This window comes from Venturia canescens, chromosome 4 (assembly GCF_019457755.1).
Source record: "Venturia canescens isolate UGA chromosome 4, ASM1945775v1, whole genome shotgun sequence".
In the NCBI taxonomy this organism is placed as follows: domain Eukaryota; kingdom Metazoa; phylum Arthropoda; class Insecta; order Hymenoptera; family Ichneumonidae; genus Venturia; species Venturia canescens.
In genome coordinates this window covers 18879061-18892089 of record NC_057424.1, presented here as the reverse complement: position 1 = coordinate 18892089, position 13029 = coordinate 18879061, and the positions used below count along the sequence as shown (strand labels likewise).

The 13029-nt window shown below is 36.6% G+C and overlaps 4 protein-coding genes across 8 annotated transcripts; 1 reads left to right on the top strand and 3 right to left on the bottom strand.

Moving 5' to 3' along the window:
- Positions 1-91: 91 nt before the first annotated feature.
- On the bottom strand, positions 92-2806 carry PCNA (Proliferating cell nuclear antigen). Its single transcript, XM_043418164.1, has 4 exons — positions 2352-2806; positions 1809-1974; positions 1521-1665; positions 92-863 (listed from the first exon to the last, which is right to left on the bottom strand). Exons 1-4 carry the CDS (start codon positions 2570-2572, stop codon positions 610-612), a joined length of 786 nt encoding a protein of 261 aa, XP_043274099.1. The 5' UTR covers positions 2573-2806; the 3' UTR covers positions 92-609.
- LOC122410122 (eukaryotic translation initiation factor 4E-1A-like) lies at positions 989-10533 on the top strand. 3 transcript variants are annotated; one of them, XM_043418167.1, is made up of 4 exons: positions 989-1137; positions 8987-9165; positions 9295-9612; positions 9809-10533. In XM_043418167.1, exons 1-4 carry the CDS (start codon positions 1096-1098, stop codon positions 9921-9923), a joined length of 654 nt encoding a protein of 217 aa, XP_043274102.1. In that variant the 5' UTR covers positions 989-1095; the 3' UTR covers positions 9924-10533. The 3 variants fall into 3 exon arrangements, with proteins under 3 accessions (XP_043274102.1, XP_043274103.1, XP_043274104.1); XM_043418168.1 differs by lacking the exon at positions 989-1137 and adding an exon at positions 7943-8097; XM_043418169.1 differs by lacking the exon at positions 989-1137 and adding an exon at positions 8280-8469.
- Pof (Painting of fourth) lies at positions 3289-7189 on the bottom strand. 3 transcript variants are annotated; one of them, XM_043418151.1, is made up of 6 exons: positions 7034-7189; positions 5775-6461; positions 4996-5495; positions 4545-4911; positions 4072-4401; positions 3289-3792 (listed from the first exon to the last, which is right to left on the bottom strand). In XM_043418151.1, the coding sequence occupies exons 1-6, from the start codon at positions 7043-7045 to the stop codon at positions 3733-3735; spliced, it is 1956 nt and encodes a 651-aa protein (XP_043274086.1). In that variant the 5' UTR covers positions 7046-7189; the 3' UTR covers positions 3289-3732. The 3 variants fall into 3 exon arrangements, with proteins under 3 accessions (XP_043274086.1, XP_043274087.1, XP_043274088.1); XM_043418152.1 differs by having other exon boundaries at positions 6898-7184; XM_043418153.1 differs by having other exon boundaries at positions 7149-7156.
- Fadd (fas-associated death domain protein) lies at positions 10526-12838 on the bottom strand. Its single transcript, XM_043418163.1, has 4 exons — positions 12066-12838; positions 11475-11672; positions 10882-11012; positions 10526-10795 (listed from the first exon to the last, which is right to left on the bottom strand). Exons 1-4 carry the CDS (start codon positions 12424-12426, stop codon positions 10658-10660), a joined length of 828 nt encoding a protein of 275 aa, XP_043274098.1. The 5' UTR covers positions 12427-12838; the 3' UTR covers positions 10526-10657.
- Positions 12839-13029: the final 191 nt, after the last annotated feature.

The window sequence follows — 13029 nt, the reverse complement described above, 5'->3', positions numbered from 1 at the left end:
TATATATAGGAACGAGAATTAAGGAATATTCGTAAAAATTTTTCGAACTCTGACTTAAAAGTAGGATGCAAAAATAAGGTACATTCGAAAATTTATCAAAACATGTTTGTTCCTTTTTTTTCTAAAAAATCTATTACTTTTTCTTACACATTACAGACGCAATCGCTCTATTAAAAATAAAAAAGAAGAAACCAAGACGATGGCATATGTAAAATTAGTGTACGGACACGGCAGAAAAAAAACCAGAAAAAATATCGTTTCTTAATAATCGTAAACATGTCATCCTACGAATTTTAGTGTCAATTCTACGTTGCGCTAGAACTGTGACGAGCCAAATAACTTTTAAATGTAAAATTTGAATAATAATAATATATTATCTTCAAAGTATCGAAATGAATGAACGAAGTAACGAGCGTGAATAATACCTTTCCCATCCCGTCCAACAACGACGAAGGATGTTTTCCGATGGGTTTTTTAAATAACGCGTGGAAAAATAAAGGATTTTCATCTTATCGAGAATAATGTACATGTTATCGTTAGCCTTAGAATATTGTTTGATGGGTTTGCTGTTGATGCTTCGAAACTATAACGCGAATACTTTGGAGGTAATCAGTTGTCTTCTTCGTCGTCAATCTTGGGCGCTAGGTAATATCTTATGTGACCGATTTCGCCGATTTTGTATTCGCAAACGAGCGGGACATCGCTCGACATCGACAACTGGACCTGAGCACAGAGCGGTGTTGCTTTGACGAAGCAGTTGAGATAACGACAGGAGAAAGTCAGCTTTACGGGTTCTTGCATCTCTACTACAACGGCTTCTTCTTCCTTCTCCGATTCGGCGGTTTGGGCCAATTTAACGTTCGCTAGAATTCAAATACAAATACGGCAATCAGAAATCTTCTCAAATGCGAACATGTAAACATTTTTTTCTTTGTTTATTTTCACGTTCTCATCACGCGATAGGCGAGAAGTAAATACAGAGGAAGAGCGCGATGGGAGAGTACAATCAAGATATTCTTCAAACTGTGTCAATTGTCCGAGTGAAATTTCGGGACTGGTTGTCTTTGAGAGCACCATTACCATTAGTAAAAATCTATGTGGAAGATGAAGGTACCTCGAAAGTTTTATACAGTTGCGGTGAGTCTAAAGAAAGTACACTATTTAAAATTCATCCGTTCTCTCGTATTTTTATCTCTACGTTCTAAAAATTTGGGCACTACGCGTTAATGAATTGTGCGCACTGAATTTATCAACTTTTTTCCGAATCTTGTGTCTTACGACCTTTAATGAAGCGCGAATTCGATATTTTATTAAAAGTTTTTTTTCAAAAAAAGAGTAGACAAATATATACAAGAAATGTTATAAAATAACGACTGGAAAATTTGAAGATCGCACTGCTGGAGTGCCATATTTGATGGCTAACACCAGGATGATTTCACTTAAATTAGATCTTTTTTACTCTTTCAACTTTTCATATTCCATTGGAATTGAATTAAAAAAAAAAGCATAGTTAATTATACCAGATCCACTGTCTCCACTGGCTGTGAACTTGACTCCCTCCTTGGTACAAGCAATCGTGATAGCTTCTCCAAACTGGCTTAAATCCCTGCATATTCTGGCAAATTCCTGAGACGGCATTTTCACAACGCATGCATACTCCGTTTCCTGGACATTCCATGTTATTTGTATCAATCAAATAAAACCGGTAATACAATATAAAATATTCATGTTTGATGTATAAATTGATCCTAATAATATTCAAAAAAATTCGGTTCAATAAAATTGGTTAAGGATGAAAGCCGACTTACAGGAATTCCAAGATGTTCTTGATCCATGTTGATAAGTTTCATTTCATATTCTGCCAATTTTTCTTTATTTGGCGATTCAAATATGAAAGTTATATTGTCAGGATTGTCATTGGCTCTGAGAGTGACCGTGTCATCCGTGCCGGCGCATTTCAAAATTTTTGACATCCTGTTGAATAAAAGAAACAAAAAATACATTTCATTGTCGAGTAGCAAAGAAATGTGAGGAAAATAAGTATACTCTATTTTGGTTGAGAAATAGTTATCAAAATTTTTCATCCGGCTGTTCAACAATTCAAAAAAATTTCAAATTCAAATATATTCAAACAAAATAATTTTAATAATGTGTATGATTATGCGTTAGTTATAGTGAATAATGAAAAATTGGAAGGTTTGTTGAAAGAAAAAGAATAGCGCATTTATCTGTGTTTAACAAAATATCATTAACAATACGAAACACAAAGCAATTCCGGGTGAGAGTGAGGGGGGGGGGGGGGGAATCATCGGAATCATAACCTCGATGCATCAATAAGAAAAAAATCTTACACTGGTATACCCATTCCCATCGATAAGTTTCTGTCGCATCTGTATTTATCAAATCCATCGCTTCTCAAGTTAAGAGAAACGAGAGAAACGTGGGCGTTATCCATAGCCTGTACTTGAATACCAGAGTCAGAGCACTCGAAAGTAGCCTCAGTAAGTAAATCCTTGACGGCGTCCAAAACCTTCTTCAAAATCGAACTCTGTACCAATCGTGCCTCAAACATTTTGATTTCGTTGTTTTGAATATACTTTCGAGCAAAAGAAATAGACAAGAACGTCACGAAGCACCGTAATAGACAGTAGAACAACGCGGTTTTCGTGTACTAGTTATGCAAAATTGAAAATATTCAAGAGAGAATATCACTACAGCTAACACCGTTCAGTACCGAGCAACAAGTATTGTCTTGTGAAAAGATTCGCCGAACGCCGCAATACATGCGCGCACACGCGACGGACGGACACACCATGCACGGTGGTAAACGAGGGATAAAAAATTTCCGCGCGCTTTCTTGCCGCCTTGATAGTATGAACAGGATATAGATGGCTCTGGAGAAGCTTCCGTTACGCGTGGTTACGCATGATCGCACGATGCTACAAAGGCAGGAATTTTTTTTTCGCTTCTTTTCGCGCTTCGTCGTCCTCCCGTTCAAAATAGCAGTAGAAAATTGTTTCATTTTCCAATTAGATTTACAAATTACGTGGTACTCAAAATAATTTTTTTTTCAGTTATGAAATTATGTATAAACAATTATGCAAGTAATAGCAGGTTATGTGAACATAATACCTTGACGCTTGGTTATTGTTGTAGCTAATGGACGAAATTAATTAGAAAACATATGCAGTCATATGTACATATATCGGACTCGGTACATGTGGAAGAAAAAAGAATGCGTAATGATAGGGGGATCCATATTTGAAATTTGAACTGAACGAAAATATGTACACAAAATAAACATCTTTTTTAATGGTGATCGATAAAGGTTTACATGGTTGACGACACCTCGGGCTTACATTTTTTTACTAACCGCTTTTGGATATCCTCTGTTGCTTACAAGAAACATAAAAGTTCGCGTTATACATTTATTTAAAGTTTTGAAAATTCAAGGAATCGCGACGAAATCACTAAACATTGCTGTCTCCATTGTCATAAATTAAATTCATACATGTTCAACTATCATAAATTATGATCTTACGTAGATATCATTATTACAATTATTATCATTATCATATTTAAATTAAGAGGAATGGCTGAGACAATATTACGTTTGGTACGATGACGATTCACTAATAAATTCATATTTACAAGCTACGCACTGAAGAGTATTAGCGTTAGGTACTTCACAGCTTCAGTGATATCATAAAATACTCGCTGAATCAGCTCAATTCAGAGCTCGATATCACGAGGAATAGAATTTTCGAGTTCACCGAATATTGGATCGAGTTCCTGTAAATAATCGAAACAAATATTTCATTAACTCCCATATGACGGATGATAAAAGAATAATACGGAAATAGAAAATGTTCTCGTTTTAATATCCACGCTTTTCGGTCTCAACTCTACCGATAGGTTCTTTGACTATGTACTTTCCACTCGCAAATAAGATACTGTTTTATCCAATTATCGCTCGCGTCTCATCCGGTTTACTTTTTATCGGCGAGGAAAAAATTTTGAAAAACAGTCAAATGAACGATTGATTCACATTTTCTTTAGACTATTACTTACGTCGGATGGTTCGGAATTTGTTAAATCTTTTTCTCGTCTTTGGGCTAAACTGCTTTCGTTCAACATGTCCTCTTCCTCGTCATCGACATCGTCACCGACATAATCATTTTCGAGATCATCTTCTTCTCCCATCAAATTGTCTTCATCATCGTCATCGTCATCATCATCATCATCATCGTCCTCTTCCATATACGGCATTTCCATATCATCATAATCCTCGGGCTCTTCTTTAATTTCGGTTACCATAATCGTTTCCGCAACTGACTCATTTTGAATAGCTGGTTCCGTTGCTTCGTTCACCGATGCCGGTGATTCGACAATCGCTGCACGCTAGAGAAAATAATTTTCGTTTGTTCACAATTACGAATTCCATATGACGTTCCTTCAAAATTTTACACCAAATTTGTTCTAAAGAGAAAGAACAGAGGCTAATGGGGAAAAAAACCGTCGAAAAAATAATTTTTAAAGAGTACCTGAACGTTTTTTGTCGTCTGTTGCAAGTTATTCGTCTGCTTTTCTAAAATCGTTGGTGGTGCCGAAATGTCTTGTCGATTGGTACCAGAATTCTTCTCACACTCGTTACCAACTGTGGACGGTCTCGAAATATGTTGCCCTTTCATACTATTGACGCAATTGGCACGATCCTTCGGGACTTGCTCGTTATTCGCCGGCTCCTCTTTCATTTTTTTGCCGTTATTTTTTGGTTCGCCTGGCAAACACGTGTTGCCTCGTTGTCTTCTGAATCTCACTATAATACTTCTCGTGTCCCACATTAAATCGTGAGCTTGTTTGTATGCTGCTATTGATTCTTCAACATTCGTATACCTTATAAAGGCGTAACTGGGAGAAAAAATATTCAATTATGATTTAAGCTGCATCATTTTATGAAAGGAGTAAAAAAAAAACGAGAAAAAGAAAGCTTACCGAGTATTGCGCATTTTTTGGGCATATCCAACATCAACCCGTGCTGCTGTAGGGAATTTATTTTTGACTTCGTTAACATTGACAGATTCGGGCAAATTACCCACATAAAGAGTGTAGGGATCAATTTCTTCGGGCATTGGGTTATCCTCGTCCCTCAACGACTTTCTCTCAACTTTAAGATTACCCACACCAAAAGGTATTTTTTCGAGTTCTCGGATCGCTTTATCAATGTTCACATTCTCCGCCATTTGTATGAAGCAATATCGCGGTCCACTCGGGCTCTGGAAATGTATATTTTGTATACCAGGATGGAACTCTCGCACAATATCCTTGTTGAGATCGGGATCCGGGAATTTGATGATCAGACTTTGCGCTCTTATCGTTTTGTTGTATTCGTTTTCGATCTGCAAAGCGCTCTCTGCGTCTTCTCGATTCCACGGCCGACTCGGATAGTTTTGAGACATTGGTTTTCTTTGCTTGCTCTTCTTCAACGAAACCTCCTGCAATGTTTTCGCATTCATTATCAGATATTGTGGCGTAAGGAAACATAACAAAAGCATTATTCTATCCGTTCACAACTATAATGGAATTATTCAAACTAAGGAATTGAGAATATTTCAGCTGTGACAAGAATGAATAATGATGCGTTATATGAAAAAGATTTTTCACAAGCAATTTGAATGGCAACAAATGAAAAAGGTTGGCACCACTCAAAAGTTTATTTCCAGCAGAGGTTTTTTTTGTTCAATACTCGAATTTGATCGAGAAATCATACGTACGGAAATTATTTTGATGCCCTGGTCAGTAGTTTCATCGTCAGTACGCGATGCCACGATTCTCGAATTTGCTGTCATGTGATGAGCTGAAATCGAGGCTGGTGTACGGTTGGTCATGGCTTCGCTTTGAGCTGCATTGGCAGTGGCATTCATATTGCTCCTTTGCCATTCAAGACCAACAGCGCCATTTAGAGTTTGGCCAAAATAGGCGGTTGAATCGAATTGGCCTTGTTGCTGTGTTTGTTGTTCATAGCGCTGCGGGGGTCTGCGATTTTTATTACGGTGAAATGTGTTTCTTGGTGCATAAACGTTGTTACGAGTCTGATTAAATCTCTCACGCCGGGCATAATTATTACGTGTAACAGCGTTTCGCTGGTAAGCGTTGTTTGTCACTTCCCTCTGAGTTTGGGACTGCAAAGCACTTGCTTGCGGAGTTATCCATTGCCAGGGTGGGGGAGGAGGATGCGCCCATGTTTGAATGTGAAATACATGAGGAAGAGGAGGCAAAGCTCCTGGGGGAGGTGGCATAGGTGGTAACGGTGGTTGACCCGGCAATGGTTGATTGACGCTCGAAGGCGCTGATGTATTTGAAGAGTACATTGCATGAGAACCCTCGTACGAGTAACTCAATCCGCTTTCTAGCTGTTGCTGAAAGCTGCTTTTCATTTCTCCATTCTCTTGAGTCGAGGCCTGTCAAAAAACAACACCAAAAATACTATATTTTTTTTCATTATCAATTTATATGATTCATATAAGTCATGGATCAGAGAAACACTTTTTATTGATGAGTGCATCAATTTATATTTTTTTTCTTTATTTTATAAAATTATCAATTGCACAAACGTTTTTTTCTATCAAGGGAATTTAAGATTTATAAACAGTGTAATTCACAATTACAGGTTCCTTCACTATTTTATCATAATTTCCGTAAAATCATTGTCACAGGTACGAATTCAAAAAGTTAACAATTGACAGTCACGATATATTATTACAATGATATAACATTTCTTTCTATAACAATAATATGGAGATCACCCTCAACCGCAACGAGTACCAGAATTTGACGTCGATTATCCATAGTTTTTAAACACAGTTAATTCAAATAAAGTTAATAAAACAATCTAACCTCAAAGTGCGAACGACAACCACGCGTTGTATTCGTAAAAAAAAAAAATATTTACAAATAAAATTTGAAGACGCACATGGATGAGGCAAATAGGCCTCTGGTACGAGGTAAACAAATAATAACGAATTTAATTTACCGTTCTGTTCATCTTTTAAATTCAATAAATGAGATAAAGCTTCTATTTTTAATCAATTATTGTTTATGTTTATACGTTTCGACGAAGCTAGGACATACAGGGATATAACGCTTACACAAAATAACATAGACATACGGGGAAGAGGAGGGGGGGGGGGGGGTGATATTCGATGCCGAAGGGGAGGAGACCCACCACCGACGGGGATGCGCGTCGGCGCGGCGTCTGTTGACGATAGAGGGTTGACTGACATTTACAGGGATGCCAACCCTCTACTCTTGCCGCCCGCCCATGGCGAAGCCGCTTTTACTTGTATTTATATAATAATATCTTTGTAATTTAGGGTTTCAGTTTTTCACATACGCAATATGTTACACTGATTATTATTATTATCAAACTAATAATTATATAATAACAATAACTATAGATAACCATTTGCCGTTACAAACTTTTATTATAAATCAATTTCCAAATATCATTTCACTGTACATATATAAAGAATACAGCCTGAAAAAAATGGTGTTAAAAAAATAGCAATGGACCTACAGTGGAATTGCTCAAGAGAAATGCATACATATAAAAATATAAACCTCAAGAACATACTAAATTCTTCTTCAATGCTACAAAAATAAATGAAAATAAGGCAAAGGCAAATTAGTCACAATAATTTTGAGCGTGTTTGACATGGCTGAGAAAGAACGAGTATCGTCTTCGTGTTTTTATTTTTTCCCTCACTTTGTCTTTCGATTCTTGTGAAAGGCGCTTACACTTTTTTTTGCAAAAGTAAAAAATATTACTCGGTGAGAAAAAATTGTAATATAGAACGTTCGAAAAACCGGTAAAACGGAGAAGAAAAATTGTGTGATGAAATTTTTTCAATCAAAAATTTCACCGGTATCGCCGACAGATGTCTTTCTGGTTCGGCCGTAGACTGTAGAGGCCGTTTGTGCGAGCGGTACGGCTGCCCCAGTTCCTCGTTCAGTGAAAAAAAAACAAGTGTGCTTGTTATTCCTCCTTACCACCTTACTGTGTGTGACATGGCTACAAATAACGCGGACGAAATTGAGGTGCGACCTTGATTCTCATTGTCTTCACCATATAAAATACTTAAATATTTACACGTGTGATTACTAACTTTATCATAGTTATTACAAACAGTTGAATTTGTAACCTCGGAGATACCAGCATGGTGGCTGCTTCTGATCGCAAGTCCCCACCTCTCTCCCCTTTTTTCTATAGTACTTTAGTCACTGCCTTTCTACATAAGGGCATGTAACTCTTGAGTTTTGGCCTTTTCCGGCACTGTCAAATTAACCGAAATTTTCTCCAACTCTCAGCTTTATTAAATCTGCGTTATTTAGAAAATTTCAGCGGAATTTTCGTTCACATTTTGTCGTTTTGGGGTTACTATGCTATCAGAAATTACCGCTATGAATATTGTAGGTTAAACACGTAAATCGGTTGAACGTTTTACAATATTGCAATTTAACCTTTTCCTTCCTTTTTGTTCATTGTATTTTGATAGATTTATCCGAGCAGCTGTCCGCAGACCTGTTCGTTTTTTTACCAAATTCGAAGCTTTTAAAAATTTATTATCACTTCTGAAATGTCAATCTGTCTTTCTTCATAATTCTATAAATTTCCTTCCATGCAGAAACCCTTATTATTCCTAGTAGTGTGGATCTATTCTTTCTTAATGCTTATTCTCATTTTTAATTCCATAGATTGATAGAAATCACAAAGTTTGAAAAATAAAATAAAATATCCAATAACACGAATCTCTATGTTTCTATTCAAAAGTATTAGAGATCCATTACTGTTCAACTCGAATATGCTATACATGCCTTAAATTTTGAGAGGAATCATCATCTAGATCTAATTTGACAAACAAACACAGTTATGTCGATGATTATAAACTTGTGTCTCGGATGTAACGAATTGTATTTAATTGAACAGGAGATAGAGAAGACTGAGCAGGAAGCTACAAGCGTCGAAGAATATCCACCGGAATTACTCATTAAACATCCTCTCCAAAATACATGGACACTGTGGTACTATGAGACTGATAGAAACAAAAGTTGGAAAGAAAGCCAACGTGAAATCATCAGTTTTGATACAGCCGAAGATTTTTGGAGGTGCAAAATAAATTATTCATATTATTCATATCACGTTCGTTTTTACAATTCTGCATGCATTTCTACAATACAGAACTGTTTCATAAGTAGATCGATCAATTTTTGTAATTGATTATTTGTCCAACTTAGTTTATACAATCACATAAAACCGGCGTCTGAGTTGAAACATGGGAGCGACTACAGTTTGTTCAAACAAGGGATCCAACCTATGTGGGAGGATGATGCGAACAAGCGCGGAGGTAGATGGCTACTGCAGTTGGAAAAGAAGCAGAGAAACACGGATCTCGATCACTTTTGGCTCGAAATATTATTGTGCATGATAGGCGAAGCATTCAACGGTTACTCCGATGATATTTGTGGAGCAGTAGTTAATGTACGGACCAAGGGTGATAAATTAGGTATCTGGACAGCCGATACTAGTAGATCCCAAAGCGTTATAGAAATTGGGTAAGTCCTTACACAAATTTTACGAATCAACGATCCTCCAAAAAAATATTGGTCGACCCAATAATTTCAAAATTTTTCTCCTTCCAACTGTTTTCCTCTTTCTCTTTGCAATCTTGTAAAATTTTATTCTCTAAATGATAAAAAAGTTGTCTTTTCCTGCTGAAATTTGTCTTACTGATTGGCGTTCACTTTTCAGACGCAAATTGAAGGAACGTTTGAGGATTGCCTCCAAGGTTACAATAGGCTATCAGGCGCATAATGACACCATGGTGAAATCGGGAAGTAGTACGAAAAATATTTATCAAGTTTAACACTTGGTCGTACATTTTCATCCGATCTTATTTAACACTATTCATTATCATCGAAGATCGATTTTTTTTGCTTTTTTTTTATCTCCTCATCGGTAACCAGATTAAATTTATGAGTAACTGCTGGCAATTATGTGGCAAGACGTTAAAATATAATATATATTGTATGCGGGACGACTTCGCGACAAAACATGAAACAACTGAGAGAAAAATATTACTTTTTTTCGTTTTTTTTACACTTTGCGCCTAATCGTGTACTCTTTTCCGAATGTTTCGGGTGTTGGATTACATGGTTGTTTTTTTTTCTTTTTTTTTCATCGAGATATGTTCAACATGTATTACAAATGGAATTTTTCATTCATCTATTATGCATAAGTACTGAGTGCAAAGTAAAAAAGCGAGGGAGAAGTGAAGGAGTGAGAATTGAATAAAATAAAAAAATATCAACGTGTATAAAATATAATACTTATAGTTTCACGAAAAAAACGTGCGGGCTGCTCTAATAATTTCATGTTGTGTTTCTACTTTATGGGCATACCGTTAAGGGTGTTTCATGATAATTTGTACGTTTTCTCGCATTTTCATAAATAAACGTATACGATACATGAAAAAATTTGATGCTTTATTCGCTCATGAACGAATCAAACACAGTGTACGCACTCTTAATATTTCATCGATATGGGTAAAATAAGAAATATCTAGTAATGTAAAAATGTTATTAGCCATTATCGGATCTATTACGCTGATCGATGTTGCTGTGACAACAATTTTTCAACCATTTCCATCAGATCTCGTCTTCTCGCCTTTTCCAAAGCTCGCTGGAGTCGCGGTTTCCATTCGAGAGGATCAGACTTGGATTGGAATTTTGTGAAAGCCTAGAATTTAGTCATCGACTATAGCAAACGGATGCGTTTTGTGGGATCGCAGTTACTTTGCGATGCATGTATAATTTCATACTAACCTTGAGAGCTTTTTCTTTTAAAGGTAATTGGGGCTGATAATCAATGTCATCGATGTCATGTTCCGTCACACCAAGAAAACGTGCTACATCGCGCCAGTGACGTCCAAGCTTGTCGCTCACTTCGAGGAATACTGAAAAATTCTGAGACATTTGGATCACCTCCGAGCTGCTTGTGCAACCATTTTTTTTTCAACTAATCGGAATAGCTTTGAACAATTGAATTTGACTGATGAGATTTCAAGTTTGTTTTACCAAAACGATACAAATTCAAATGAGGAAAGAGGAATTCATTTTATTTATAGTCATTTCGTAATAGCTAAATATACTATATATCTGTAAGGAAAGAAAATAAGGAAATACTAATCGAAAAAGATCATTGATATTCTATCAATTTTTTATCGATAAACTTTTATTCCGAAAGTGTCAAATGTCAGGATCAGCATCAATCGTTGCTTCATAGTTTGTTATAAACAGCCGAATGATTGAAATCATTGAAAATTATTAGTTCGACTAAGTATAAAATTGAATAAACACGGAACAAAAAAATCTTCTACTACAAATAGACGCTGATCGAGAGAGAAATTGGCGCTTACCAATAGTTGCTATTCGAGAATCCTCGTTATTCGAATTCGGCAGTGAGGTTATTTGTACGGGAGCTGGTATTGTGAGATGAAAGGACGATAGAGTGGTGGAATAGATGGTCATTGGATCTTGTAGACTAGAACCACCGGCTGATTGAGCGTTACTCTGGACGCCCGAAGTATAGCCCTGTTGACTCTCATAGGATTGTTCTGACGATTGTGCATTGGACAGTATTATTAAACATATGATTAATATTGCTGCCATTAAAGAAGTGAGTAAAAGTGTAATGGTGGCCCATTTTGCGGTTCGCCATCGAGTTTTAGCAATGTAAGCGTTTATGTCATCAATGTTACAACGGTACGAGTCGCACACATCAGACGTCGAGTTATGGGAAGAAAAAAAATGCGTGTCGTCAAAGAAAATAGCCTCTTCTGTAGATGTCTTTGTTCCTAGGATTTCCGAAACGGCCTCAACGTTGATTTTGTCGCGATAGATTTTTTTTTCATGATTCGTGCGATTAATGAGTTGATTATTTTTTACCAACGCGAACTCAATGGGACTCGTACTTTCTGATATATTTCTGTTTCCAATGCGGTACTCACCACTATATAAATCATAAACATTGAAAAGTGGCACAACAGGATAATCGTGCATATTTTCCTCATAATTCCTTAATAACGTCCCAAGTTCGGGACTCCTCACGTAACGAGCTTCTATGTGTATCAATGGCTTGATGTTTTCGTATGATAGTTCATTGCGCTTTTCTAATATTCCCAACAAACTCTCGAGATTATTTATGTAATCAGAAGTCCGTGCTGAATTGATTACACTTGAATAATAACTTTTCAAATCATCGAGCGCATCAGGTCGATTTTCGATGTAAGGCTTCGATGTGCGCAAAAACTTTCCCTTCAAAACTGTATAATTCAGTTGTAATTTTTCAAGTATCGTCGCGTATTCCATCTCTATGATGGTCGCGGTTTCTACTTGATAGTACAGAGATTATCAATACTGAACTTTGGAGCCATGAAAATCACACATTTACTATTATTTAACGGGGAATTCCGGCATCATTTCAATTCATCAAACAGTTTCATGTGATGTGTGGGTTACCAACTGTAAAAATCTGTTCCTCTCCATCACTATCTTTAACCTCAACACGAGAATCTGTTCTTGTTTTTTCCTTCCTTCCCAATCACATTTTACGGTAGCTTTATGTATATTTATTTATTTATTGTTTAATTCTTCAATCTCGAACCTTTTATCAATATTTAGCACTGTCGATTCGATGATTACTTATTAATTAAGCAATTGACGACTTATTCGTTGTCGTCATCGCTGACTTCAATAATACAGAGGCATTCTCAGAGTTGTCAATGTCCCTAACCGTCTTTTTAGCCGCACCGCGGGCAACGCCGCGGAATTATCATCCAACCAAAACATGTGGTGGAATTTATTATCACGTGTACGGTCAAAAATGCCCGGTAATTTCAAACTTTAGAACTTCGTAGTGGTATGGTAGGTCGTAAACGCTTAAAAATTATATGGGTAATAATGATAACAATA

What these genes read in the sequence shown, in the direction of transcription:
- Fadd (XM_043418163.1), bottom strand. Translation starts at nt 12,426, where the DNA reads ATGGAATACGCGACGATACTTGAAAAATTACAACTGAATTATACAGTT. An exon ending in TTCTCGAATAGCAACTATTG is followed by an intron (nt 11,013 to 11,474) that starts GTAAGCGCCAAT and finishes AGAATTTTTCAG; the next exon opens with TATTCCTCGAAGTGAGCGAC. An exon ending in TAAAAGAAAAAGCTCTCAAG is followed by an intron (nt 10,796 to 10,881) that starts GTTAGTATGAAA and finishes ACTAAATTCTAG; the next exon opens with GCTTTCACAAAATTCCAATC.
- PCNA (XM_043418164.1), bottom strand. Translation starts at nt 2,572, where the DNA reads ATGTTTGAGGCACGATTGGTACAGAGTTCGATTTTGAAGAAGGTTTTG. An exon ending in ATGGGAATGGGTATACCAGT is followed by an intron (nt 1,975 to 2,351) that starts GTAAGATTTTTT and finishes TTTATTCAACAG; the next exon opens with GATGTCAAAAATTTTGAAAT. An exon ending in CAGTGGAGACAGTGGATCTG is followed by an intron (nt 864 to 1,520) that starts GTATAATTAACT and finishes TTTGAATTCTAG; the next exon opens with CGAACGTTAAATTGGCCCAA.
- LOC122410122 (XM_043418167.1), top strand. Translation starts at nt 1,096, where the DNA reads ATGTGGAAGATGAAGGTACCTCGAAAGTTTTATACAGTTGCG. An exon ending in ACAGCCGAAGATTTTTGGAG is followed by an intron (nt 9,166 to 9,294) that starts GTGCAAAATAAA and finishes TGTCCAACTTAG; the next exon opens with TTTATACAATCACATAAAAC. An exon ending in CAAAGCGTTATAGAAATTGG is followed by an intron (nt 9,613 to 9,808) that starts GTAAGTCCTTAC and finishes TTCACTTTTCAG; the next exon opens with ACGCAAATTGAAGGAACGTT.
- Pof (XM_043418151.1), bottom strand. An exon ending in AGGGCATCAAAATAATTTCC is followed by an intron (nt 5,496 to 5,774) that starts GTACGTATGATT and finishes AAAACATTGCAG; the next exon opens with GAGGTTTCGTTGAAGAAGAG. An exon ending in CAAAAAATGCGCAATACTCG is followed by an intron (nt 4,912 to 4,995) that starts GTAAGCTTTCTT and finishes TTTTTCTCCCAG; the next exon opens with TTACGCCTTTATAAGGTATA.